This window comes from Megalobrama amblycephala, linkage group LG2 (assembly GCF_018812025.1).
Source record: "Megalobrama amblycephala isolate DHTTF-2021 linkage group LG2, ASM1881202v1, whole genome shotgun sequence".
NCBI lineage: Eukaryota > Metazoa > Chordata > Actinopteri > Cypriniformes > Xenocyprididae > Megalobrama > Megalobrama amblycephala.
The window spans coordinates 38,525,251-38,551,880 of NC_063045.1; the positions used below are offsets into that span (position 1 = coordinate 38,525,251).

The following is a 26,630-nucleotide window of genomic DNA, read 5'->3' on the forward strand; positions in this document are numbered from 1 at the left end:
CAATACTTTTATTAACCATATTTAATGTTACAAATGGACTCTTATTGTAAAGTGTTAGCATTTCATATAAATCCAAACAGTCATGCTTTGGATTAAAAAGGCATGGCATGGGTCTATTATATGTATACTTTCACACATTATTTGCCTCTATTTTAGAAAACTTGATGATTATCTAATCAAAATATGTGTTACAGTACCTTTAAAAAAAGAACTGAAATCGAATACATTTCTGATTTATGTTTGTCACTGCATGAAGAGAATACAGTTTAAATATTCAAGTTTGCTGGATAATGAATGCATAACAGCGAACAAATGGATATAAACTAATGCAAATGTATGGTAACTATCGTGACATTAAACAGCTGGTGTTTTTTTTTTTGTTAGCCTTGACGGAAAACATACTGTTCTCAACTAATGCAGCATCTAGTCAACAAACTAATTACTTTATAATGATATGAAAACATGTACTGTAGTGTACACTATACATACCGTTTTGTTGTCTGTTTTAAATCCATTTTTGAAGTGTCTTGCTCTGTGTAGCGCGCAGCCTCACGTCACGTCAAAACAAACTCTACGAGGCATCAGTGATCGTTTTTATTTCACCTCTAGAGGCCGCTCTCGTACTGTATAATTAATGATAGCGCACTCTTCTCAGCCGCTCCAGCAATGGACACAACCCGGAAAATGAAATCAACCGTGGTTGTGCGAGCACTTGTTTGCACATGCTTGCTTGCAGTCTGTGTTCTTCCAAATTTATTTTGTTGTAAGTAACGAAAATGCTTTGGGAAAATGTATCGGAGTAAAAGTATACATTTTATTTAGTGGAGTGGAGTAAAAGTTGACAAATATAAAAACTCAAGTAAAGCACAGATTCTCTCAAAAAATACTTAAGTACTGTAACAAAGTATTATTACTTTGTTTCATTACACCACTGGTTATAATACATTATAATACTTATATATTCATTGTTACACCTTTTATGCTTAATGCATTAAAACACATGACAAAAAAACTATTTCAGACATTACAAAGAAACTGCATTCATTTTAACTTTGGTTACAATTGTTTATGAAAAGGTATAATTCATTATAACATACATTATGAATACCTTTATTATGCATTATACATAAAGGCTTTAAGTAAAGTGTTTAATTCTCCTGCTGGTTAGATTAGGCACTCAAAATGTTTGTTATACATACAATTAAATATTTTTTTCATAAATATTTTAATATTTCTTATAAATATTTTTATAAATTAAAAAAATGAAAACATTTTAATTTGAAATTACTCAAGTATTTTTTGTTTGTTTGTTTGTTATATATATGTATTTTTAGTTTTGTCTTTGTCTCTCCCCCACCAGCTGGATTTAGACGACCCGTCGTAATATTCGGCCCTATTTCAGACGCGGCCAATGAAAAACTTGGGAATGATCTTCCAGATGAGTTTATCATCGCAAGTAAGCCATTCAAAACTTAATAAAAGATCGCTTCAAATATAGTGGTGTGTGGAACAGATTTTTGATCTGTGCCTGTTTTTCTTGTGACAGAGACAGAACCTAAAGACGCGGGCTCAGAGAAGTCGTCTGGTGTGGTGAGACTGAATACTATTCGTCAGATCATTGAACAGGTAAACACCGACAGTCACCCTTCAGAATCTGTGTGCGTAACAAAAATTAATCAGTATCTAAGAAACAATCTTTTTTTTTTTTTTTTCTTGTTCAAAGGATCGACACGCTCTGCTTGATGTCACTCCAAAGGCTGTAGACACCCTAAATTACACCCAGTGGTATCCCATCGTCATTTTCCTCAACCCAGATAGCAAGCAGGGGGTGAAGACCTTGAGAAACCGCCTGGTTCCTGGCTCCAACCGCAGCTCACGCAAGCTTTACGAACAAGCAGTTAAACTGCGGAAAACCTGCTCACACCTGTTCACTGGTAAGTCTGATGAGCCATTCCTCAGGAAATGTAAAAATATACTTATAAAATACACTTTGCAATTTAGATTATCTATGTCTACATTTTAATTCTTTATCCAGCTACCATTGATCTGAACTCTTCCCATGATGCCTGGTTTGGAAGTCTCAAGGAAGCCATACGAGAACAACAAGATAAAGCCGTCTGGGTCTGTGAAAGCAAGGTAAGCACTTATTCCTTATACATAATACAATACACACACTTAAAATTACATTTAGTAGTGAGGAAATTTCACGAATGGACTTATTGCACAGGTGGCGACCTATCACGGTACCACACTTGAATTCACTGAGCTCCTGAGAACGACCCATTCTTTCACAAATGTTTGTAGAAGTAGTCTGCATGACTAGGTGCTTGATTTTATACACCTGTGGCCATGGAAGTGATTGGAACACCTGAATTCAGTGATTTGGAGGGGTGTCCCAATACTTTTGGCAAAATAGTGTTATATACAGTGGCATGAAAAAGTATGTGAACCCCTTGCAGAATCTGTGAAAATGAGAATTATTTTAATAAAATAAGAGGGATAATAAAAAATGCATGTTATTTTTTGTTTAGTACTGTCCTGAGTAAGATATTTTACATAAAAGATGTTTGCATTTAGTTCACAAGACAAAACAATAGCTGAATTTATTAAAATAACCCCATTCATAAGTATGTGAACCATTGATTCTCAATACTGTGTGTGGTTACCTGATGATCCACGACTGTTTTTTTTGTTTTGTGATGGTTGTTCATGAATCTCTTGTTTGTCCTGAGCAGTTAAACTGAGCTCTGTTCTTCAGAAAATTCCTCCAGCTCCTGCAGATTCATCAGTTTTCAAGCATTTTTGCATATTTGAACCCTTTCTAGCAGTGACTGTAGGATTTTGAGATCTGTGTTTTCTCAGTTTCTCAGTCTCAGAGCTCAGTTTAACTGCCACTGATCCAGTTTAACTGCCACGTTTTCATGCCACTGTGTGTGTGTGTATATATATATATATATATATATATATATATATATATATATATATATATATATATATATATATATATATATATATATATATATATATATATATATATATATATATATATATAATATTAATTTTTTAAAGGCTCCTTTATTTTGACACTCTTCACACAGTGTCTGTCTATGCATTACTGACAACACTTTCTCATCTAAACTCACCTGTCAGGGCTTGACAATTCAGACTGCCCGATGGCCCAGGGAGAGCGTGAAATATGCTGTCCCGATCGGGCCAGTGCTGAATCGTCACGAAACTTTATCAGTTGCATGTATTTTAAGCCTTGCAATTTAAGTATTCCAGAGCAAAAAGACATGAAATAACTCATTTCGGTATTTGCACGCTGTGTGAGAAAACTCACAAAAACTACTGAAAAAGAAAAAAAAAGTTCTGTTTAGTTCCTGTCTCTATAAAGCCCCTCCTTCCGAAAAGCATAATGTGCTCTGATTGGTCATCTGGATCGTCGTGTAATGATTGGACAACCATTTCAAGCGTTTGGGAAATGTCACGCCCCTTACCATAACCACGAGTTTCAACGCACTACTAACTCACTCAACCAAGCCGCGGCCATTTATTTTGCATATGCCTTGTGACGGAATTATTTAAATGAAGAATATTGTGACGTGTTCGTTCCCAGAAGAAAACTCAAGACTACAGTGGAGGCGTTTCAGGGAGTTCAGAAACAGTGCACACTGATATAGAGAATAACTCCCTTTGGATTGATTTTGTGCTTTGCAGATGTTTTTCATGCTCAAACAGCAACATTTCATGCTTTGACAGCCTTCTTAAAATGTGAAATTACAAATAATCAGACCTTTTTAGAGTTAAATTGTTTGTGTGTGCATGTGCGATTGTTTCAGCTTGATGGATCTGAGGAGGAGTTGGATATCCATGACGACCGTATGTCATACTTGTCGGCCATGAGCGCAGACTACCTAAGCATGGACAGCCGCCTGACCAGTGACTACGAGGATACGGCAGATGAGGGCGGCGCATATACAGATAACGAACTTGACGAGTCCACCGACGAGCCACAGCCCATGTCGGCGATCAGTCGCTCGTCTGAGCCTGTTAGTGAGGAGGTTAGTGTTGCTGTGTAAACTACTACACACATTACACAAATTGTCATTTTACCACTGTTGGGAATGCGATTTCAGTCGTACCCACCTAGCACTACCTGGAAACTACCTGGAGTCATTTGATTATCAAAATTTGTAATCTGTAAAGGTCACTCATCCTGTTTTTAGTATCGGTATCATTAACATAACCCTGACTGTCATCTGAGTAGCAGTGGTTAGAAAAATGTGTTCACGGATCCATCTTTGTGCACACTGCTCCCCACAGGACACTTGTAAAACTGCATATTCAGCCCACATTTATGTTCAACATCAGTCTGGCACATCTTTTAAAAAAGAGTGTTTGACATTTATACGTTTCTGGTATGAATGCATGTGCCATTTAAACGGGGTTTAATTTAATGATGCAAGTGGTAGAACCATGAATAAACAATTTTTTCTTTGTGTGAATAGATGTGAATGTTTCTTACAACATTTTTTTGTGTATCAAACACAAAGTACTTTTTATAAGCATGTATAATTTAATTTTAATTTTAGGCATTTATAATGTTACTTTCAAATAAATGCTGTTGCTTATAAACTATATTAATTTCACAATATTGCTGATTTTGCTGTATTTATGAAAAAATAAATGCAGCCTTGTTGACTTGTACAAAAAATATACATAGTAGTGATAATAATAATATTAATAATAATAGTACAAGAAATACGCCAACATCCTTCATCAAGTCTTTTGATGAGACTTATTTTTGGATTGCTATGATTTTGAGTCTGTAACACCACCTAAACCACTCTAAAAATACCAAAATATATTTACATTCAGGAATTGAAAGCATGTTTATTGTAGAATGTGTATTAAAGTCATTGTCTACAGTTTTGATGTATTTTTGAATGAATTAATGCTATATTTATCACTTTTTTTTCACCTACTCAGAGGCCCATGCCTGTTCCCCAAGAGCGTTCAAAGAAACCTGCGAGCAGAGAGGTGCAGCGGGACCCCAGCCCACCTCCATCATTTGTTCCAGAACCCCCTAAGGTCAGATGTCCTGTCATTTCCTTTATACCTCTTTTTTTCTTCCCCAAAGTGTTCTTGAGCCCCAGTACAGACAGTTCAAAAAGCCCTGGTGTTCCTGCAGGTCAGGTCAGCTTCACGTCCTGCTGACTCCAGGAGTTTTGACTCCCGTTCCAGCAGCACAATCAGCAGTGATGTTCCTGTCAGCACCAAACCCCTTCCACCGCCAGTAGCCCAGAAGCCCAGTTTCACGTTGAGGACAGGCCCAGCTGACGAAACGACCTCTAACGACCCTGCCGATGACCCTGCCAACCGCACCTTCCGGGGAAAGGTGAAGGCTTTTGAGCAAATGGACCACTTGGCCCGGGCCAAAAGGATGCTCGAGCTCCAGGAGGCCGAACAAGCACGGGTTTGTCTCATCACATTCAAAAATTACCTTACAAAAGAATAACCTTACAAAAATATTAAAAATGTCATATTTCACCCCAAAATCAAAACAAAAATATTTTTCTTAAAGAAAATGCATTTATTTATTGTATTCATTTATTCATTCATTCATCTTTATTGTCATGGTGATTTAGCGCATTTCCCCCATTATATAATAATTATATAATATTAATATTATTATTATTATTATTATTATTATTATTAAAATCAAATTTAAATGAGAGAAATGTGCTTAAAAGTCATTTGGTATGTATACACACACACACACACACACACACACACACACACACACACACACACACACACACACACACACACACACACACACACACACATTAATATATATAAATATATTATTTATTTATTTATTTATCATGACAGAACACACACACACACACACACACACACATATATATATATATATATATATATATATATATATATATATATATATATATATATATTATGTGTGTGTGTGTGTGTGTGTGTGTGTGTGTGTGTGTTCTGTCATGATAAATAAATAAATAAATAAATATTATATTTATATATATTAATGCTGATATTTTCCTTTTTGGTTAACAGCTGGAAATATCTCAGAAACATCCAGATATTTACGCAGTTCCTCACAAGCCAAAACCAAACCAAAACAGGCCACAACCAATTGGGTAAGTTTGTTTTTTCCTCACCCTCTCTAACATATTAGAGACATTTTTCTCTGGGACACACCTATAAATCCCAAAAGTGTATTTAATGATACTTCGTATCAGTGATGACCTCTATTCCCTTCAGCTCCAGCTCAAATTCTGAGTCCCAGAGCTCCTCCAAACCACCATATTCAGAGAGCCGCTCTCACTACCGCGCTGATGATGACGACGAGGAGGAATATCGACGCCAGCTGGCTGACCAAACCCGCAGAGGCTTTTACAATCCCCAGAAATACAACGACACTGAACTGTAACTACCAATGTCCCATAAACCTCATGGGCTGTACAGAGTCACAGCAGAACAAGCCGAGTCTCTTCATTGTGTCGGATCTGTGTTGGGATATTTCCTGTGCATGTCATTGTCCACAAACCATCTCTTGGAGCCACAGACAGCAGATGGGATATTGTTCGCCACATGCATACACGCAGTATAAATGTGCAATTTATAAAACAGCATCTTTTTATACCTGCAACGTTTTTATATGAAATTTCACTGTATATTTCATGTCTGCTTGTAGTGATTTTTTTTTTTTTTTTTTCCCCAGAATATTTTGTACATCTTTTAGTTTTTTATTTTCCCACTTTGCCATGTATCTGTTTTTAATGAAAGCTACTAGATGGAGTTAACGTTACACTTTCCTCATTAACACTACTGAAATTTGCCATAAACCAAAAGTGAAAGTGGGTTAAATGTTATTTTCCCAAAACATTTACTGGAGTGCCTTAATGACATTGATCAAACATGTATTAACTGAAGTTTAGCAAATTATTTTAGTCTTGCTGCATATATTACTATGCTTTGTTAAAACTGGCTTATGGTAAGATCATTTGTAATGTTCACACTATTGTTATGCGTCTATGATCAGTGCTTTGGGATTAACCACTAATAAAACACAGATTTGTGGAATTTTTAAAATTTAAAGACAAATAAATAAACCTGACTTTTAATATTTCTGCTTTAATTGTCTTTAGTTGTGCTTGCCTCACTATTACTATTAATAACCTGAGCCATATCTAGAGCACAGATTCTTAGCAGTATATAGTTTTAGTGTCTGAAATTGTTTTTTTTTTGTTTTTGTTTTGTTTTTTGTCACAATAACTATTAAATTGGTCTACAAAAAAAATATGCATATGTTTATCATTATTTATTGTGCCACGGTATAGTATGTAAGTTTTGCGGTTTAAATGGTTGCAAATTACAATACAATTAAAAAGTTTGGGCACAGTACTTTTTTTCTTTTTTTTTTTTTTAAGAAATTATTGCTTTTTTTTAGCACGGGTGCGTAAATTGTTTTTAAAAGACATATTATAAATCAATATCTTTATCACAATATATCATTATCTGCTATAATGTAAAATATGAAGCAGCACAACTGTTTTCAACATTGATAATAATAAGAAATGTTTCTTGAGCATCAAATCAGCATTTTAGAATGATTTCTGAAGGATCATATGATACTGAAGACTGAAGTAATGATGCTGAAAATTCTGCTTTGATCACAGGAATAAATAATTTTTATTTTATTTTTGATAAAATTAATGTAGCCTCTTTGAGCAGAAGCGACTTCTTTTAAAAAAAAAACATTTAAAAGTCTTAATGACTTCAGTAGTCGGTGTATTGTTAAAAAAATTCTAAATTTCTTTAGCTATGAATGCTTTCTTTTCAACACACAGCTGTGTAACAGTGTTGAGTGCTAATGGTTTGAGACCCACCAAAAGGTTCCATTTATTAGAGAACAGATTAACAAGAAAAGATGGAATATCAGTAAAAATAGTCAAACAGATTATCACTCCAATCTTGGGTCAATAAATAATCACCTAGCAATGTGCTAGAAACCACTCAGAAGAACCATTCTATAGAAAATGTGACACGTTGATGAAAAATACTGTGTAAATATTTTCTTTATTGATTCCTTTACTTTTAGTTGATTGATAACAACAGTACAGCTCAGTAAATTAGTTTTATGTCTGCAACAGTTACATTGAATCTCTGTTACTGTGATCAGTGCCATTTATCTCCGTGATAGTGTAGGTCCAGCCGTGTGTCGGCACATGATAGATGGCCGTTCATTTCTCTTTGGTACGTTTGAACACATTGAACTGATGCCAGTGGAATGATAACGGCATTCAGAGATCAGTTCAGACCCATAGAGATTAAGGCAGGTCAGATGTTGCTGGAATGGTTTGGTTTATGCACTAATGTAATAATAAATACATACATCCAGTTAAATAAATCTGTAAACAGTTATATTAATATTTCAATAAATAATAACTCTGGATCAGCGTATTTAAAGGTGATGTGGTGGCCCTGCAGAGTTTCAGATGTAGACGGGTTGTTCCTGGGCCGTGAGCAGGCGGTACATGGCTGCAGGCATAGTCTTCATATGGATCTGAGAAAAACAGATTCAGATGATTACAGTATTCACCTTCACTGGATCACCATTTACATGTGCTTTTTATAATTATTAGATTTTTAAGCCATTAGCTTAGCAACATGCTAACTTAAAAGGTATAAACGGGCAATGCATCCGAATATGCATACTTCCATACTGTATAGTAGATGAAAAACAGTGTATTATGTCCTAATTCATAGTATTAATTAAACAGTGGGCAGAAAGTACAGGGATGACCTACTACTTCTGGTGAGATTCTGAAGGGTGCATATGATGGACACTTTACTATCCCATGAGGCCACAGGAGAGGTTTTCGAGGTTGGTCTTGTGACAGTGACAACATGGCGGATGTAGTACGTCCAAATTTCCTTCATATTACACACATTCATACTGTATATAATGAGCCAAAATATTATGACCACCTGCCTAATATGCTGTTGGTCCTCCACGTGCTGCCAAAACAGTGACCTGCTGAGATTCTACAAGAGCCCTGAAGGTGTCCAGTGGTTTTTGGCACCAAGACATTACCAGCAGATCCTTCAAGTCCTGTAGGTTTTGAGGTAGAGCCGCCATGGATCGAACTTGTTGGTCCAGCACATCCCACAGATGCTCAATTGGATTGAGATATGGGGAATTTGAATCTTGAACTCTTCATAAAGTTGCTCAAACCATTCCTGAACAATGTGTGTGGTGTGATGTCAAATTTACATCCACATGAATGGCCAGACACAGGGTTTCCCAGCAAAACATTGCCCAGAGCATCACACTTCCTCCGGTTCAGATGCTCGCGTGCCCATTGAAGGCGCTTTCGATAGTGAACAGGGGTCATTATAGGCACTCTGAGTGGTCTGCGGCTACACAGCCCCATAACTTAATATGTGGCCTTGTTAGGTTATGATCAATGATATTAGCTTCACCTGTGACTGGTCATAATGTTTTGGCTCATCGGTGTGCTTTTTTTAACGGGCACGAAGTAAGATTCAAACCAAATGTAGTACCTTCTGGACAGTATGCGATTTCGGATGCAGCAAGGGTCTTTGGGTTTTATAAAATTTCGCCTTCATTGTAGCTGCATTTCAGTTATTATCACTATAATAGCCTCAAGTGGTGTACTGCTGTTATAAATATTGTGAAAGCCAACCAATATGGAATACATTTTGAAATGTATTAATAATCAGAATAAAATCTCTGCCAAGTAATAAAGTTCACCACACCTATTTACAATAGGCTTTACAGTTTCCAATCAACATAACAACTACCTCTATAATACTGCACATTTATAAGTGCAATTTATATACACATATATGCACACTTATATAGAGTGTGTCTCATCCGATCAGAATTTAGAGTTGAAACTATTCATTGTACAAAATCAGATTTAAAGGTGGGGTAAGCCATATTTTAAAAAACGCTGTTGGACATTGTTGATATTTGAAATCAACCCAAACAAACCCACCCCTCTCTTCATTGCTCCGCCTCCAAAACTCACCCTCCAATCCTAACCACCCCGCTCCGAGGCGGTCTCGAACCCCGATCGCTGCTGGCAGGCGAGGCGAATGCACTACCAATGACGACAAACACCGCATTCTCTGGCGGTCGTCAGTGCACCTCTTGAGTTTTACCTACACAACTCTCACTATCTGGCCACTGTTACACATGCAATGCAAGTGGATGTCTGTTTATCACAGCTGACGCACAACAAAATGATGTTTCACGGAAAATAAAGCGCAGATGATGGACGAATGACAAGGAAGCACAAAAAATAAACGTACAGTACTCAAGAGTAAATACAAACAAGAGTTTGTTGTTAGTCGCCAATAGCACAGCAGCACCAGACAATCGTTGACACTCAAACCCAGTGTTACTCACAAGTGAAGCTGAATCAAAGCATCCTCTGTGTCTGTTTTCAGGTTTTCCCACTTAGCTCTCTCAAAGACTATAGAATAACACAAGACATGTCACTTGTATTGTTTTGAATGGGAGAAAGTGTAACGCACAATATGGCGGAATAAGTCCCGCCTTCTAAATAAGAACCAATCGCCGACTGGTAAAGTCATCGCGTCACTGCAGCGGCCGTTAGAAGCATTGGTTTCTATAGAAACAGTCAGCAGCGCTCCTCCGAAATGAAGCACAACCCCGCTTGAAGCATTTAGGTTTGTGCATGCGCATTAGCTTGATCCAGCCTGAAAAATACATTTTTTGTCATGATTCGAGTTTGGAAAAAAACATTTATGAGACAGTTGTTGTCAGATTTCATTGGTGATTTCAAATATGAAATTTAATCGTAAGGTTGGCGAACAGTTTTGGAGAATTTGATGTTTCCCATTCAAAGAGACAGGAGCTGCATGATGCCCAGGATGCCCGAGAGGCATTTCAAAGATGGCCGCCGAGTGAAATGACTTGTCTTAAAGGGACTTTGGCTCTCTCCAGTGCTGGAAAGCTTTTGTAATATAAACTCAGGTCCTAAAGCACTTGCCCAGTCATAAACCTTCATTCCAGTGATATTCTTTTGTATTGTGTCTCATCTCTCTTTCTGCAGTCTTTCTTCAAATCTCCCTCTTGCCTGTTCTCTCTCCTCGACTGTCATATGCCTCCTAATGCTGATTGGCTACATATTAGTGTCGCTCCGACTAACTTTCAAACAGTGTTTTTGAAATACGGCTCACCCCACCTTTAATTAAATGAGCACAATTAGGGTGGCAGCATCAAACATGAACACTAAAGTTAAACTTCTTTTTTACACTTTCATTTTTTGAAGTGCTTTAACTTCTGCAATAATCTGATGAGTGTCTTCTTTAAAAAGTGACCAACCTTAGGTCTTTTTCCCAAAGAATTTGTCAATTACAAACATTTATTTTCATTTCTATACTCAAAAAGGGGGTGACATTTTGAACCATCTGAATGAGCTGGAATCTGACTCCCCCAACCACATTTGACAGAGGACAGGACACTCTTTACCTCTCCCACAGCATTTGATAGGATGTGGACAATCTTCTCGTGAGGTGTGGCCACTACGCTCTGACCGTTGATTTCAATGATGCGATGGCCGACGCGGACCCCTCCTCTCTCTGCAATCCCCCCTCGCATGAGGCTACAAATCTGCAAACAAAACATAAACTCTGTTAGTAGCTGCTACTTAGTGAAACACTGTAAAAACTGGTGACAAATGTCCAATGTTTTGATGTTAATACCCACAATGCCATTCTGTACACTGAAACCCAATTGATAGCGGAGGTCTGGTCTGCGAATGAGCACCATGGTCACAGGGGGACACCTGACGATGTTCATCTTTATCCTGGATTGAGCCTTTAGCCCCTGAACACAGAACAGTTAGACAAAACAAATCAAAGCACATTATTTTGCCGTGAGGCCTGCTGTCAAAATGCGGTCACATTAGCGAAATTTTACAGATAAAAAAGGTCTATTCCCAGTTAACAAAAATACAAAGTTGTCATGAAACTCTAGATGGCGCAGGCTGATAGGTCCTTAAAGGGTTAGTTCACCCAAAAATGAAATCCCTGTCATTAAGTATTCACCCTCATGTCGTTCCAAACCCGTAAGACCTTCGTTCATCTTCAGAACACAAATTAAGATATTTTTGATTTCTGAAACACACATAGGCAGTAACGTCATTGCACCTTTTGAATTCCAGAAAGGTATTAAAAACATGGTTAAAATAGTCAACGTGACTACAGTGGTTCAACCTTAATGTTATGAAGCGACAAGAATACTTTTTGTGTACAAAAACAAAAAAAAAATAACAACTTTGTTTAATAATTTGAACTGTTGTCATACGTAGTTGATGTAGTGAACGCAGTTTTGGCTTCCAGGTTCAGAACGCCGACTCATTATTGGCCGGCTCCTGTGTCAGCATCACACGCATGTGTCGTGCTGCTCACGTGTACAGCGTCGGCCAATACTGAGCCGGCGTTCAGATGTAAACACGGAAGCACTGCACTGCATTCACTAAGTCAACTGCATATGACAACAGTTCAAATTGTTAAAGTGTTTATTTTTGTTTTGTTTTTGCGCACAAAAAGTATTCTCGTCACTTCATAACATTAAGGTTGAACCACTGTAGTCACATGGACTATTTTAACAATGTCTTTAGTACCTTTCTGGACCTCAAAAGGTGCAATGACGTTACTGCCTATGTGTCTTTCAGAAACCCTCGGATTTCATCAAAAATATCTTAATTTGTGTTCCGAAGATAAACAAACGTCTTACGGCTTTGGGACGACATGATGGTGAGTAATTAATGACAGAAAGGTCATTTTTGGTTGAACTAACCCTTTAAGTCAATCTGCTCACAATCACATCATTCTCTATAGGACACAGCTGATTGGTTCCTGCTGTATCAGTAGCCAATGAGCTTGCTGCTCCACCTTCAAATACTTGGTCAGCATTTGCTATAGCAGTGCAGCGCGACTTGCTTCCCAGCTCCACCTGTATAGACCTGCTACAGATAATTCATGTATGCTATGTTGTAAAGTGGCAGATTGTCGTGTTTGTATTGGCAGTAGAAAGTCTCTGTACTTGATCTGAAGAAGCAGCAGCAATAACCAACAGCAGCAGCAAGAGTTGTCATGACAGAAATATTTTCTAGGAACGTTTTGGCAATGTTCCCATAAACATTAGAGAAAACAAGGGATTTATTTTCTATTTCATCATTTTGCAAGTATTATGGGAACGTTACTTTTGAATGTTCTCTGAACCATCAGACAAAAGTAGTAAATAGTAATGTAAAAAAAAAAAAAAACAGACTATCCAACTAAAATGTTTGATGAATGATGTATAAATAGCATTTTTGTGTCAATGTTTTGATGATGTTGTCACAGACCAGATAACTTTGAACAAATGTTCTATTACATTGGTTCTAGAAGAACGTTTGTTCACAACTTTGAGAGAACACTGCCAGAACGTTAGACAAAGTTCCCTGTAAGCTGGCTTGTCAAAAGTGTAGATGTATGAAGCTCACGCAGAAGTCACTTTCAAACCAAGCAGCTTTCTGTTGGTCAACGTGGCAAATTCACATGATTGACTCGAACCCATTGCGAAATCAGCATGCAGAAATCTTTCCCCACACAAAATATGTGATTAATTGGATTCCTATTGAAATTACTGCATTCCACTCATGGAAATTTACAGAGCAACAGTAAATGTGATCATACCTTAATTCTTATAAAGATACCATTTGTGAATAAGACAATCCCAGAATCCACACTGAAACATGAAACAAATCTATCCAAGAAAATCTATCAAAGATAGCAGAAGAGTAAATTTAGGTTAAACTTAATTAAAAATAGATTATTTTACCCAACATTTCCATGTTGAGTATTTTTAAGTTTATTATAGCGTTGAGCTATTAGCTTAGCAACATGCTAACATGAAACTCCCTTGGAATCAGTGTGTGTAGAGTCTAAAACCTAAAATGTTTGTTGTCAGATATAATAAAAAGATCAGAAATACAAAACACAACAGAACAAAGAAGCCATACTTTAATGATGCTCTGACATGTCGAGAGCGGCAGTCCGACCAGACTGGTGCCGTTAACGGTCATGATCTGATCGCCGATGTTGAGTCTTCCAGACTTGGCCGCAGGTCCGCCGTGCATCAAGCTGGCGATGATGACCGTGGGAAGGATGGAGCCCCAGCCAGACTCCACGATTACCACACCCAGAATTTCACCTTTCTGCTTCTCTATGTACACCTGACACACATCCACAAAAACATCCTCAAGAAATGGCATCAATGATTTTATTTAGTGAATGTCCTATGGCTGCTGAAGAATAGCTCACCCAAAAATGAAAATAATGTCATTTATTACTCACCCTCATGCCGTTCCACACCCGTAAGACCTTCGTTAATCTTTGGAACACAAATTAAGATATTTTTGTTGAAATCCGATGACTCAGTGAGGCCTCCATAGCCAGCAATGACATTTCCTCTCTCAGGATCCATAAAGGTACTGAAAACATATTTAAATCGGTTCATGTGAGTACAGTGGTTCAATATTAATATTATAAAGTGACAAGAATATTTTTGGTGTGCCAAAAAAACAAAATAACGACTTATTTAGTGATGGCCGATTTCAAAACACTGCTTCAGTAAGCTTCGGAGCATAATGAATCAGTGTATCGAATCATGATTCGGATCGCATGTCAAACTGCTGAAATCACGTGACTTTGGCGCTCCGAACCACTGATTCGATACGCTGATTCATCTGTGCTCCGAAGCTTCCTGAAGCAGTGTTTTGAAATCGGCCATCACTATATAAGTCGTTATTTTGTTTTTTTGGTGCACCAAAAATATTCTCATCACTTTATAATATTAATATTGAACCACTGTACTCACATGAACCGATTTAGATATGTTTTTAGTATCTTTATGGATCTTGAGAGAGGAAATGTCATTGCTCCCAATGCAGGCCTCACGGAGCCATCGGATTTCAACAAAAATATTTCTATTTGCGTTCCGAAGATTAACAAAGGGCTTACGGGTGTGGAACGACATGAGGGTGAGTAATTAATGACATTATTTTCATTTTTGGGTGAACTAACCCTTTAAGATGATGAAGTTAGGCTTCATTCTCAGGAATGGTGTCAGTTGTGTACAATGTGTGTCTCAGTTGCGTCTTGTAAATAATATAATTGCATTTTATTTGATAGTTTAGCTCTGTTTAGTGTGCATGGCAAAATTAATTTTGAAATAATACATATTTTAAAATAGTTTACTTTGGAATATTAGCCAGTTTGCTTGTCTCAGTTGTTACCATTGCAAAAAGTCCAATTCTACCTACATTTTTTTGCCTCTATAATGATTTTTTGCATATTATGAGAAAATGTAGAATCTGGTTTTGTCTAACTTCTGTTGCACCTTATACTTTCCCCCTTTAAAAATAACAGTTTAATGGATATTCCTGGTATTATATTAGAATGAGTGCCATTATCAAGTATTTTTACCATATTTCAATCAAGGTGTTTTTTTATGTAACACAGCTTAATAGAAATCAAAAGAAATCTAATATTTTCTTTTTATTTTATATGTATGATTTAATAAGAGGAACCAAAACAGAGTAATATTACCATAATCACACACAATATCTTTATGAATTTAAGTTTATGCATTTTAAACTAACTGTAACAGGGTTGAAACAATGTAATTGCAGAGTTTGGCTTAGCAACGATAAATAACCATTGGTACTTTGCAGGGCTAAACACGTATTTAAAATAGGCGTAATAGTTTTTGGGAAAAATTGGGAAAAAAAGAAAAAAAGCTCAACTACTGTCACTTTATGGCCACTGGTTAACTTACATCTCTGCAGTTTTCAGACTTGGAGAAGTGAATGAGGTCGTCGTTGTACATGTCCTGAGTGTTGAGCAGGTCGCTGTACTCTCTTTGGCTCAGGTCCTCTGGATCAATGCCATTGGCTCTCAAAAACTCCTGATATGCAACGCTAAAGGCCTGACCAATGGACTGAGCAATCAGCTGAGCCTGACAGAGAGAAAGAACAAAGCATACAAGAAACATTTGCATTTGCAGCCTTCCATAAATTACATGGTGTAACAGTTCAAACACTCACATCTTCTGATTCAAAAACATGGCAGATCATCTTGTACTGGCGTCGGTCGTCTCGTGCTGGGTTTGTGTGTTGCGTCTCTGCGGTGTCTAAGCTCTCCTGTGCGCTGTGAGAGCGAATCATCTTCCTGCGAGCCATTAGTACAACCATGTTCCCGATGTCTGCTATGTACGAGATGGTCCTCAGTGGATGGTCCATCATGGTGTCCTGCCAAGACAAAGATGCTAAAGGTCAGTTTGAGTTTTTGAACATTTGATCACAACCAATGAGGGTTATTCCTGTAACTGCTGTATGTATTTGTGTCCACAACAAATAAAAAGAAAAAGTGCCATGTTCTTAGAAATGTGCTCTTTGTATTCATCTTGGTTTTGAAAAAAAAAAAAAAAATGTTTTTAAATTTTAATTTTCCAAAAATTCAAGTTAAAAAAGTATTTTTACAAATATCATGAATAATTAATTTATGAATTTCATTTTGGGGAGTAGCACCACGTGACAATTTACAACCTGAACCTAACATGAAAATGTCAAAGTATCTGTTATTTTAAGAGATTTACTGCTGTTGACAGGTCCTCTCTATGATATCACTGTTTTATGTTTGTTACTGCATGTTGGTTACACCACATGATTTTGAATTTGACTTTCAAGTAATTTAAAGCTACAATATGTAGTTTTTCACCGCTAGAGGTCGCCTATTCAAAACAAAGGCATAGCTTGATGACACAGAGTTTGAGCGCGGAATCTTGGGAAATGTCGTCTTCACCTCACAGCCAGTGGAAAAGAATGGGGACGGGACTCGAGCAGAAATCATGTTCATGGATGAGATTATTAACGTTACTGTAGTATGAAGCAGAGCAGTGCCGAGTGCTGTTGGAGCTGAACGAGGCCGCTGGAGCGATTCTTAATGAGAGACAAACGCGACATGCCTCGAGAACAGCGAAACTTTTATTATGCCGTTTCTTCCGGTCAAGTGTATGAGGTAACACCACACTGTTTATCATATTAGATACATCTGAGTGTGTTATAACGTTACTCTGTGCGTTCACTCAGTGGCTGCAATGAGACACTTGTTGCACACTGCAGTAAGCTAATCGATTTTAGAATATCATATTAAATGCTGGATGGCTTGTGTTGATAAATGGCATGTGATTCATTTTAAAACGTATTGTATGATGGAGAAAATCTGTATTACTGTATTACTGTTACTAAAAATAAAGCTGCATCTGATTATGCTATGTTAGCTACTTCACAAAATAGTGTTTTTCTCTGAGACATGGTAAAAGCATGGTACTCTCGGAAAATCAAGAGAACTAGATTTAAACAATAAGACTAAATGTGTTGAGATATATAACAATAATTAATTTTCTGTCTATAAATGTAACCAAACAGTTGTTCCCTTGTTTGATAAAACATTTAATATATCGTTCGCCTCATAGCATAATTGCCTAAGTATCATTTGAAAATGAATGACTTAGGCAATTATGCTATGAGGCTAACGATATTAAAGCGTCTTTGGTGTTTCCATGGTTTCTACAAAATAAAACACGTCCCACATCCTTGGTTAAAAATCACGATTTCCTCACGATTTACAAATAGTTGGAAACATTTGGGATATTGTAAGTACTCGACTGAACAAAATATATAACACTGGCCTAGTGATTTTTGGATATTTTACAGCAAAATTCTTACATATTGTGCCTTTAATGAGGCTTTTTTCTTTTGTTTGTGAAAAAAATCATAATAGTTCTAAAAAATGTATGTTTGCATACATTAAAATACAACATAAAAATATATTTTAAATAGTATAAAAATAATATATAGAATTTCTTTTTTAAGATAGTCATATCACCCTGACATTTTTTGCTCCAATAAAAATATCAAAATAAATTTGTTGAGAAATTAAAAACATGTTTATCAATAGAAGAGGTGTATTTAATTCATTGCATGTATTAATTGCATTTTCAATGTATCTTTGATTAAATTAATAGATAAGATAAAAAAAATTAAACTTTTACTCATCCCTAAATGTAAAAACAAACTTTATATGTCACTCAGACTGTCTAATGGTACATTTAAACAACAACGATGTAATAAAAACGTAAAGGTTTTTCCTTTGTATTTTTTAAAAGTTTCGCTTACAGACGACAACGTTGTCAAAACACAAAAAGGTTTTAAAAAACTGTGTTATACTGCCAGGCCGGTAGTTGGTGACATCACTTTGTAAAGAAAAACTATGCGCCTATAGACTAAACACGTAATACTCATGTGCTTGACGTCACCATTTTTCACAAATTTGCATTTTTGTAGTTTACACAGAGATGATAAAGGTATCGTTTTCACAAAAACCCTTTTAAAAAGTTAGCATTTTAAGGCCCCCAAAATGCAAAACGCATACATTTTTAGTTGAAAACAGTATGGTATAAACAGTTCTTGGCCAAAATAAGCAGCAATGAGGACCAGAGTGTACGCCTATAGACACAAGTCTGTCTAGCACAAGACATGCAAACCTGTTCACTCATGCATTTTTATAAAGAAAATTCAAAGTGAAACAAGCATGAAAGTGATTCAAAGTGTGTTCTGCACCTGTGTGAAAGCGCTGAGCACTTTGATCCTCTGCGTTGATATAAAGAGGTCCACTTCTGTGCTGGATGGCGGCCCACTCTCAGTGTCCTGCTGATACCGTAAGGGAAGTAAAACAGTTATTACTCTTAAAACAGCACATCACTTCCTGGACTAACAAATACACCACTCTCTAATCCACCATCAGAGATGCTGTTAGATTTGAATCCTTGGTACTTGTAATCATAAAAGCCTGTCAAACAACACATTTTGATGTAAGACAAAGGAAAAAGAACAGCAAAACTGTAGGTACCAATCTTACTAAAAACCTGCATGTCTACAGGAACAAATACCATACCTTATTTCTGATTTTGGCCTGTGTCTGGGCTGTCTGCTCATCAAGGGACAAATAAAAACAGAGAACGGTCAAATAAAGCCAACAAACATAAAAGGGTGGGCGGCTCAGATGCAATGCAATTGGTTTGGAGACAATGGATACGCCCAAATGAAATAACACAGGATAATTTGGCTGAAGGGGGGGACAGGGTGCGTGGGATGTTATGGTATTGTGATAGGCTGAAGGTTTGTGGGAAACACTATCAAAATTTCAGCTCTGATCAGAATGACATCAGTGGCCCCAGAGACAAAAACTGACTCTCAGAATCAACTAACTGTCACTCACATTTGTTTGTTAACACATGGAGGCTAGATATCCAGAGATGTTTGTGACATGTTTTTCATCCACAACCTCACATAACCTTAGATGAATCAGTATATTAGTGGCTAAGTGAAGTATTGGTGTGTACATGTTTGAACACGCTCTAAAAGGAGAACAGACACGAGCATCAAATAATTAGTACACTGGCATCCCTGGTGTTTCTCACCCGGACGCGGCTCATGGCCTCCTGGGCTTGCTGCATGCGGGCGCTCTTTGTGGGCGTTCTCTCTGACAGCAGCTGGGTGGAACCCAAGTAGTTTGCGGCAAAAATGATGCCGTCAATCAAATCCTCAGGGTCACATGGGCCAGGAACTGTGGACAGGCAGACCATATGCATAGCAGAACATTAAACCTGATACTCTGCATTATTTTTGAATCATTGTAAAAGCTTTCTGTGTTTTACTTTTGTGTTAACTAAAGCAGAATTACAAATATGTTGTAAAAATACTTTTTACAATTTTTTTTGCAAAATGGTGATGAAAATTTAGGAGAAATATGCTCAGTTGTCATGAAAATAATGTCAAAATGCAGATCTTAAATATACAACAAAAAAGCTTGTAAAATGTAAGCATGTTCAAAAATAATTTGAAACATATCTGTTTGCATTTATCAGTGTTTTTTTAGTATCAGTGAGATAATATTATAGTTTTTATTAATATTTTGATTTTTTTTTTTTTTCATTTTAATTTTAGGTAAAGTTTTAGTAATTTTGTTGTGTGTTTTTGTCATTTTTAAAAGTTGTTGTTTTATAAATATGTCTAAATAGTTTATATTCATTTTTATTTTAGTTTTTGTTATTTTAACATCAAGTTAAACTACATTAAAATGAAAAATGTTGAGTAATTTTAAGTTGTTTTTTAATGGTTTTAGTTTCAGTTAACTATAATAACACTGGCAGTTATCAATATATTTTTACATTTAAGCAAAAGATTATAAATAATAAAATATAATTAATATGGATATTGATATTGATATTGATAAAAACAATATTTAAAATAACATGAGGTGAGGACAAATTTTTGACAGGGTTCATGGGACACAGCCTTACATTCAAATGGCTTATAATCTTACAAGATAATGCAGGATAATACATTTCTTATGACTCTTATTTGACACGCATCATCAGAGCCTGGTTTCCTTAAACTTACCATCAACATATGTAGGGAAAGAGGCCAAATTTCTCCTAGGCTGCGAACCAAAAACACATTATTGTTACAATTACAGTAAAAGTGTAAGGAATAAGTATAAAGAATAAATCATAAATGTGTCAACTGCAAGTCAAATACAATAATTCACCTCTTGACTTGGCACACAGGGACTGATGTCTAGATCCTGGTCCTGATGATGGACTCCAGAGGATTCTGCTCCCGAAGGAAGTTCAGCATCTTGAACTGGAGCCTGTAAAAATGAAGGAAGTTGCATTATCACCACACTTGTTCTTTTTAAACATCTCTGTGTAAATATATTATTTGAATCACTTGATAAGTAGAACATATGTCTAATTTACAGTTGAAAACCTGCTACATTGTTATCAACTTTATAAAGAAATAAACTCAAGAAGTGCCACATGAACTTCAAATAATGTCTAAAAGAAACATATATATTTTTTGGCTTCTATTCGTACTTTCCACCGTGTGTTGTCAAATGAAATTCATGACTGTTCCAGGCATTTATGATTACTGTATAAAGATTTTTTGAGATTATTTTATAGCAACTGCACTTTTGAAAAATACATTTTTAGCTGTTGAAATATTTATCTCCAAGCATAACTAAAAAACATAATCTCTACTTTAGCACAAATTTTTTTCATGACATGTCCAGGCCTGGAAATTACAATTTTAAAATTCCCATCTCCAGGTTTTTCATGGCCGCAGCAAGCCTGGAATTCAAATATTTATTTCCAATATTTGCCTCAAAATTCTTTTACTTTATTGTCCAATGCTTATAGACTAAAAATGAAAAAAAAAAATGTTGATGTCATTCTGCAAAAATGTCAAGGCTAATTGTCTTGCATCTGACCGATCAGAGCACAGTAGACCAATTACAACAGACTGGGCCATGTGACCAATCAGAGTGACCTTGGATGCATGTAAACCTATTGTAGCCTATTGTGAGCATTTAAAATAGCATAATAGGGGCATTTAAAATAAAGTTTAATATGGAACTTCCTCATAAGGAATTGTGGAAATTATGCAGGAAAGCTCACTCACCGCATACTGTGGAGAAGACTGGGATAGCTGACATGGTGACTGTGGATATGAGTGAATCTGAGGATGTAGTTGAGGATGGTTCTCCTCAACAGGGCTCACATCCTGCCTCATCACCCACACAGGCTCTGTGATCTTGTCAGGCGTGTAGGGCGAACGCACCGTCTTGGTCTTCACCTCCTCGATAGCTTCCTTAATATCCTTAATGGCCAAAGAGACAGCATCTCCTGTAGCTCTGCAAGACTCTGCTATTTGATCTTGGGCTGAAGTGTATGACTTATCAGGACTTTCCACTACTTCAACCTGCAAATCAGGTGAAAGCCGAGTAGTTTCCGATGTTTCCTCTTGGGGGTGAACTTCTTGTGAAAGGCTAGTTGAGGTTGATGTCTTCCTGACCTGGGCTCTGCTTCTCCCTGAGATTTCTGCTTCATCTCCTGACTGTTCATCATAGTGGTGCAGCCTGGAGCCCACTGAACTAAGTTGACGGATGTCTTCCTGTGAGTCACACTGGTCATCACACTCATCCATGGTCAGGTTCCTCTCGTACAGCTGAGGCCCCTCAAGGGCTGGATTAGGATCTGTTAGGTTGCATTGGTATGATTCTGTCTGATATTCTGCTGAAGTCTCTTCAGGGCAAGAATCTGGGCTTAGTTGAGGGTAAGAATCAGTGCAGGCTTCAGGACTAGAGTCTGAGAGATCATCTTGGTGGTCTTCAACATGGGACATGGGACTATCAAACCCTTTATCCTTGTTTGTATGAGTGTAACTGGTGTTAAAATGAGTAGGGTATGACTTTGGATCAGAGTTGTAGTTTCGAAGAGTCTCTGAGAAGGTTCGTGAAGACTGGAAAAAAGGTTTGTTCATCATTTGGTGAGGAGATGTGGCGAACGGTGGAACATCTACTCTTAGTGGACTGGTTCTTTTACTTTCAGTGCGACATTTTGAAGTAATCTTAGGTGGAACATAATCTTGTTCAGGAGTTTCTCTGAAATAGTCCTCCTCCTCTTTGTTCTCTTTCACCAATTCCTCTTCAACAAACTTTGATTCTTCACATTGAACTTTCTCCTCCAACTGTTCCATTGAAGACTCTGGCTGTTCTGGATCTGTATCACGATCAATCTGTGTATCAGATGAATGGGACAGATCTGGACTGTTTCCATCCAGTCTACCAGTGATTGGTTCTTCCTGAGGAGATGGAGTCAGCAGTTCTTGAGAGGAATCTTCTGGAGATAATGCTTCTGAAGCTTGCTCTTTTTGAGAAGTTTTGACCACATGTTGTTTTTCTTCTTTGTGCTGTTGTCTGTATCTGTGCTGATGGAGTCTCTCTCCACTCCGATGATGTCTTGACACCCCCTGCTTGGGCTGTTGGCCAGCTCTAACTTCTGTATCCCCACTCTCAGTCCGCCTATGTTGTGCTTGACCGGGAACATGCCGCCTACGTTGGCGTGGTGGAGCTCGGCTAGATCCAGATGGGTGCTGGATGGCTTGTTGATGATAGTGTTGATGGTGATGATGGTGGTGGCCTTGGCTTTCTGCATCGGGATTGTGCAGCTGGCATGGCCTCCATCTGGGTCGACCTCCCTCTAGGGGAGTCCCATTGGGCTGCTTGCTGCGATGAGGGGGAGGACCTCTGAGGCCTGCCTCCTCTGGCTCCTCCCTATGGCTCATGGCTCCGCCCACTCACTGCTCATTGTCTAGATGCTGCTGAACAGCCTGAATGACACACAGAAATCATATAGTAGAGGATGTCCTATAATATGTGGGGGAAAAAAACATGGCATTACTGGTATCAGTAATGCCATGGGTGTTAGTTCACCCAAAAATGAAATTTCTGTCATTAAGTACTCACCCTCATGTTGTCCCAAACCCGTAAGACCTACGTTTGTCCTCAGAACACAAATTAAGATATTTTTGATGAAATCCGAGGGTATCTGATCCACACATAAGCAGTTAATGACACTGCATCTTTTGAGGTCCAGAAGTGTATTAAAAGACATCGATAAAACGGTCAACGTGACTACAGTGGTTCAACCTTAATGTTATAAAGCAACAAGAATACTTTTTGTGCGCAAAAACAAAACAAAATAACGTCTTTTTCAACAATATCTAGTGATGGGTGATTTCAAAACACTGCTTCATGAAGCTTCAAAGCTTTTTGAATCTTTTGTTTCGATTCAGTGGTTCGGATTGTGTATCAAACTGCCAAAGTCAAGTGAACCACTGAAATTTCAAAAGACTTATGACGTAACGATGCCTCGTTTACTGAAATCACGTGACTTTGGTGATCTGAACTACTGAATCGAAACAAAAGATTCATAAAGCTTCAAAGCTTCACGAAGCAGTGTTTTGAAATCGCCCATCACTAGATATTGTTGAAAAAGTTATTTTGTTTTGTTTTTGCACACAAAAAGTATTCTCGTCGCTTCATAACATTAAGGATGAACCACTGTAGTCACGTTGACCGTTTTATCGATGTCTTTTAATACCCTTCTGGACCTCAAAAGATGCAGTGTCATTAACTGCTTATGTGTGGATCAGATACCCTCGGATTTCATCAAAAATATCTTAATTTGTGTTCTGAGGACAAACAAAGCTCTTACGGGTTTGGAACAACATAAGGGTGAGTACTTAATGACAGAAATTTCATTTTTTGGGTGAACTAACCCTTCAATACCATCAATGTAAATTATAAATCAAGCAATGTGGCTCTTATATGTGTCTGTATAACGACAGAGTAACACACTGCATGTTTGTATTCCTGTGCAGAGACATGGTTTATGGCGGTAGTGCTGTCACAGATGGCTCCACCGTGGGCAGCCGTCATGCTGCATACTCCACCAGTCCTGGAGTTCAGCAGATTCATCTGTCAAACCTCCCATAAAAACCCAAATCCAGGGGATTTACCTCCCCATTTAAACTGAGATCTTCACTTTCACCATGCAGCCTCTTTGTATTGTTTACAACTGAGAGCATGCATGCATATTAGGGTCACTCTGCAGTTCCGGTGGCAGGTGGTGTCACTCACTTTCAGATGGCAAAAAAATTTAACTGCAACATTCACTAATATAAACAATTTTCAAATACCTTTCTCCTCTCCATATTAAAAAAAAAAAAAATTAAATTTGCTAGTGATGCCAGCCAATGGTATTATTTTTTTACATTCTACAATTATTTGGTATTTACTGTGTATATAAGAAATGAGAAAAATTATAGGTTTAATGTACAGTAGGTAAAGTAAAGCACAGGAGGTTTAATGTTTGATGAGTGTCATCATACATTAAAGAAGCAAAATGTAATCATAAATTCTACAAAAAAAAAAACAAAAAAAAAACTTGATAGCTGTGGTTGCTAGAAAATCATATAATGTAAAAATATAATGACAATGTTTCAGGCATTATGTTAGACCTTTTGGTGCCTGTAATTTCATAGTGCATATCTGTATAAAAAATTAACTAATATAATATCAATATAACTGAACAATTATCTTAATATATAATCTTAAAATATACTGATAACTATATTAATAATACAGGTGGTAAAACAGAAATGAAATAAAGTTAATCAAAACCTATTCGGCCTATATATGAACCAATGCTTATAAATAAACATGAAAACAATACTATAAAGATTAACTAAACAACTTAACTTTGTAAAATAGAACACCATAATGTGCATTAAATGATAAAAATAAAAAGAAACTAACTTTTTAAATAAAATATAAGCACATTTGATGCATCACGCGATGGAGTCTGGACATATTTCACTGTAAATCACGTTTCCAATGTTTATAATGTTTTAAAGAACATGCACGTCTTGTTGGATGCACTGCAGTATATATTTTCACCGTAAATTATAACGTTGTTCATACTTTTTACCACAATAAACAGTAGCCTATAACATAAGATTACATATAGCTAGTATTCTGTTAAATCGACAATAAAATGTAATTTTGTGTTATTTTGCCATTACCATAGCTAACATTTTGCTTCTTGTTCATCTTAATATCATAGCGACTTTAAAATCAAAAGCCTCAACGCGAAACCGCAATGATTTTACAATATCTCACCAAATGTCACGACTGTCGATGTATTTATGACTGCTGCAGTCACGTACAGGTAGACACCGCTAACCATATGGACATTTCGGCGCTCCTAACATTATAAAATAAAGATTTTGTTCAATTCAAAACACAATAAAACATCAAAATAACATTTAACGGTGTAATTTGAAAACTTTCCATTGGCAATAAAAGTTAAAAGCGTGTTGTTTCGTAACGTAGCGGGCCTGCGCTGAGGCGAACGCATCCCTCCCCAGTGAATTTATCCAGCAGGTGCAGCTCCTGTACGATCAAGTACCGCCTGTAAAACACGACATACAGCGGGACCCAAACAGCTGTTTACAGTCTTATCCGTTATACTTACCTGTTATGAACACAAGCGATGAAGAAGAGCTCTTCGGCTTGCCTTCATCTTTGTCGGTTGTTCTTATCAACACACTAGGATTAGGCGAGTGGAGCGGCGGATCTCAGACCCCTCCTTCAGCATACAGTGACATCAGAGCGGATTACACACCAGTAAATACCCTCCCTGCCCCCAAACCATCCCGCAACAAATCGCACCATCTGTCTTGTGCTTTTGAGTCAGTTATACTTCCTTTGCAGATACACAGATTTTCATTAATATGTTCAGATGTTACTTTCTCATAGTGTCTATCCAGTGATAAACTCCTCCATTTAATAACCGACCACGTCTTCGGTCGTTTGGTTTTTATTTCAGAAGAGTTCTCATCTCATTGGTCCAAAATGTGAATGTGCAAATCGCAGAATTATTTACAAATTGTGAAAGAAACAAATCTCACTGTTTATTTAAAGTAGCCTATACTGTATGAATTTATATATGTATTTTTATTTATATTTTTATTTAAAATGTATCACTTTGTAATGATTTAAATTAACCTAAA

At 37.0% G+C, this 26,630-nt stretch overlaps 2 protein-coding genes across 7 annotated transcripts in view; one reads left to right on the forward strand and one right to left on the reverse strand.

Annotated features, from left to right (window-relative positions):
- tjp2a (tight junction protein 2a (zona occludens 2)) overlaps nucleotides 1–7,168 on the forward strand; it is a 41,907-nt gene extending 34,739 nt beyond the window's left edge. For all 3 annotated transcript variants that reach the window (XM_048174789.1, XM_048174805.1, XM_048174797.1), the window contains 9 exons: nucleotides 1,361–1,456; nucleotides 1,547–1,626; nucleotides 1,724–1,934; nucleotides 2,036–2,136; nucleotides 3,840–4,061; nucleotides 4,990–5,091; nucleotides 5,192–5,476; nucleotides 6,097–6,179; nucleotides 6,304–7,168. In XM_048174789.1, coding sequence (XP_048030746.1) covers nucleotides 1,361–1,456; nucleotides 1,547–1,626; nucleotides 1,724–1,934; nucleotides 2,036–2,136; nucleotides 3,840–4,061; nucleotides 4,990–5,091; nucleotides 5,192–5,476; nucleotides 6,097–6,179; nucleotides 6,304–6,472 — 1,349 coding nt within the window. In that variant the 3' untranslated portion in view covers nucleotides 6,473–7,168. The remainder of the gene's footprint in view (nucleotides 1–1,360; nucleotides 1,457–1,546; nucleotides 1,627–1,723; nucleotides 1,935–2,035; nucleotides 2,137–3,839; nucleotides 4,062–4,989; nucleotides 5,092–5,191; nucleotides 5,477–6,096; nucleotides 6,180–6,303) is intronic.
- A 934-nt stretch (nucleotides 7,169–8,102) lies between these two features.
- apba1b (amyloid beta (A4) precursor protein-binding, family A, member 1b) lies at nucleotides 8,103–26,394 on the reverse strand. 4 transcript variants are annotated; one of them, XM_048174836.1, is made up of 13 exons: nucleotides 26,093–26,394; nucleotides 21,675–23,384; nucleotides 20,761–20,862; nucleotides 20,613–20,652; nucleotides 19,631–19,776; nucleotides 19,105–19,137; nucleotides 18,771–18,857; nucleotides 16,194–16,397; nucleotides 15,926–16,105; nucleotides 14,109–14,321; nucleotides 11,807–11,926; nucleotides 11,570–11,710; nucleotides 8,103–8,608 (listed from the first exon to the last, which is right to left on the reverse strand). In XM_048174836.1, the coding sequence occupies exons 2-13, from the start codon at nucleotides 23,337–23,339 to the stop codon at nucleotides 8,537–8,539; spliced, it is 3,003 nt and encodes a 1,000-aa protein (XP_048030793.1). In that variant the 5' UTR covers nucleotides 23,340–23,384; nucleotides 26,093–26,394; the 3' UTR covers nucleotides 8,103–8,536. The 4 variants fall into 4 exon arrangements, with proteins under 4 accessions (XP_048030793.1, XP_048030788.1, XP_048030805.1 ...); XM_048174831.1 differs by having other exon boundaries at nucleotides 18,771–18,860; XM_048174848.1 differs by lacking the exon at nucleotides 19,105–19,137.
- Nucleotides 26,395–26,630: the final 236 nt, after the last annotated feature.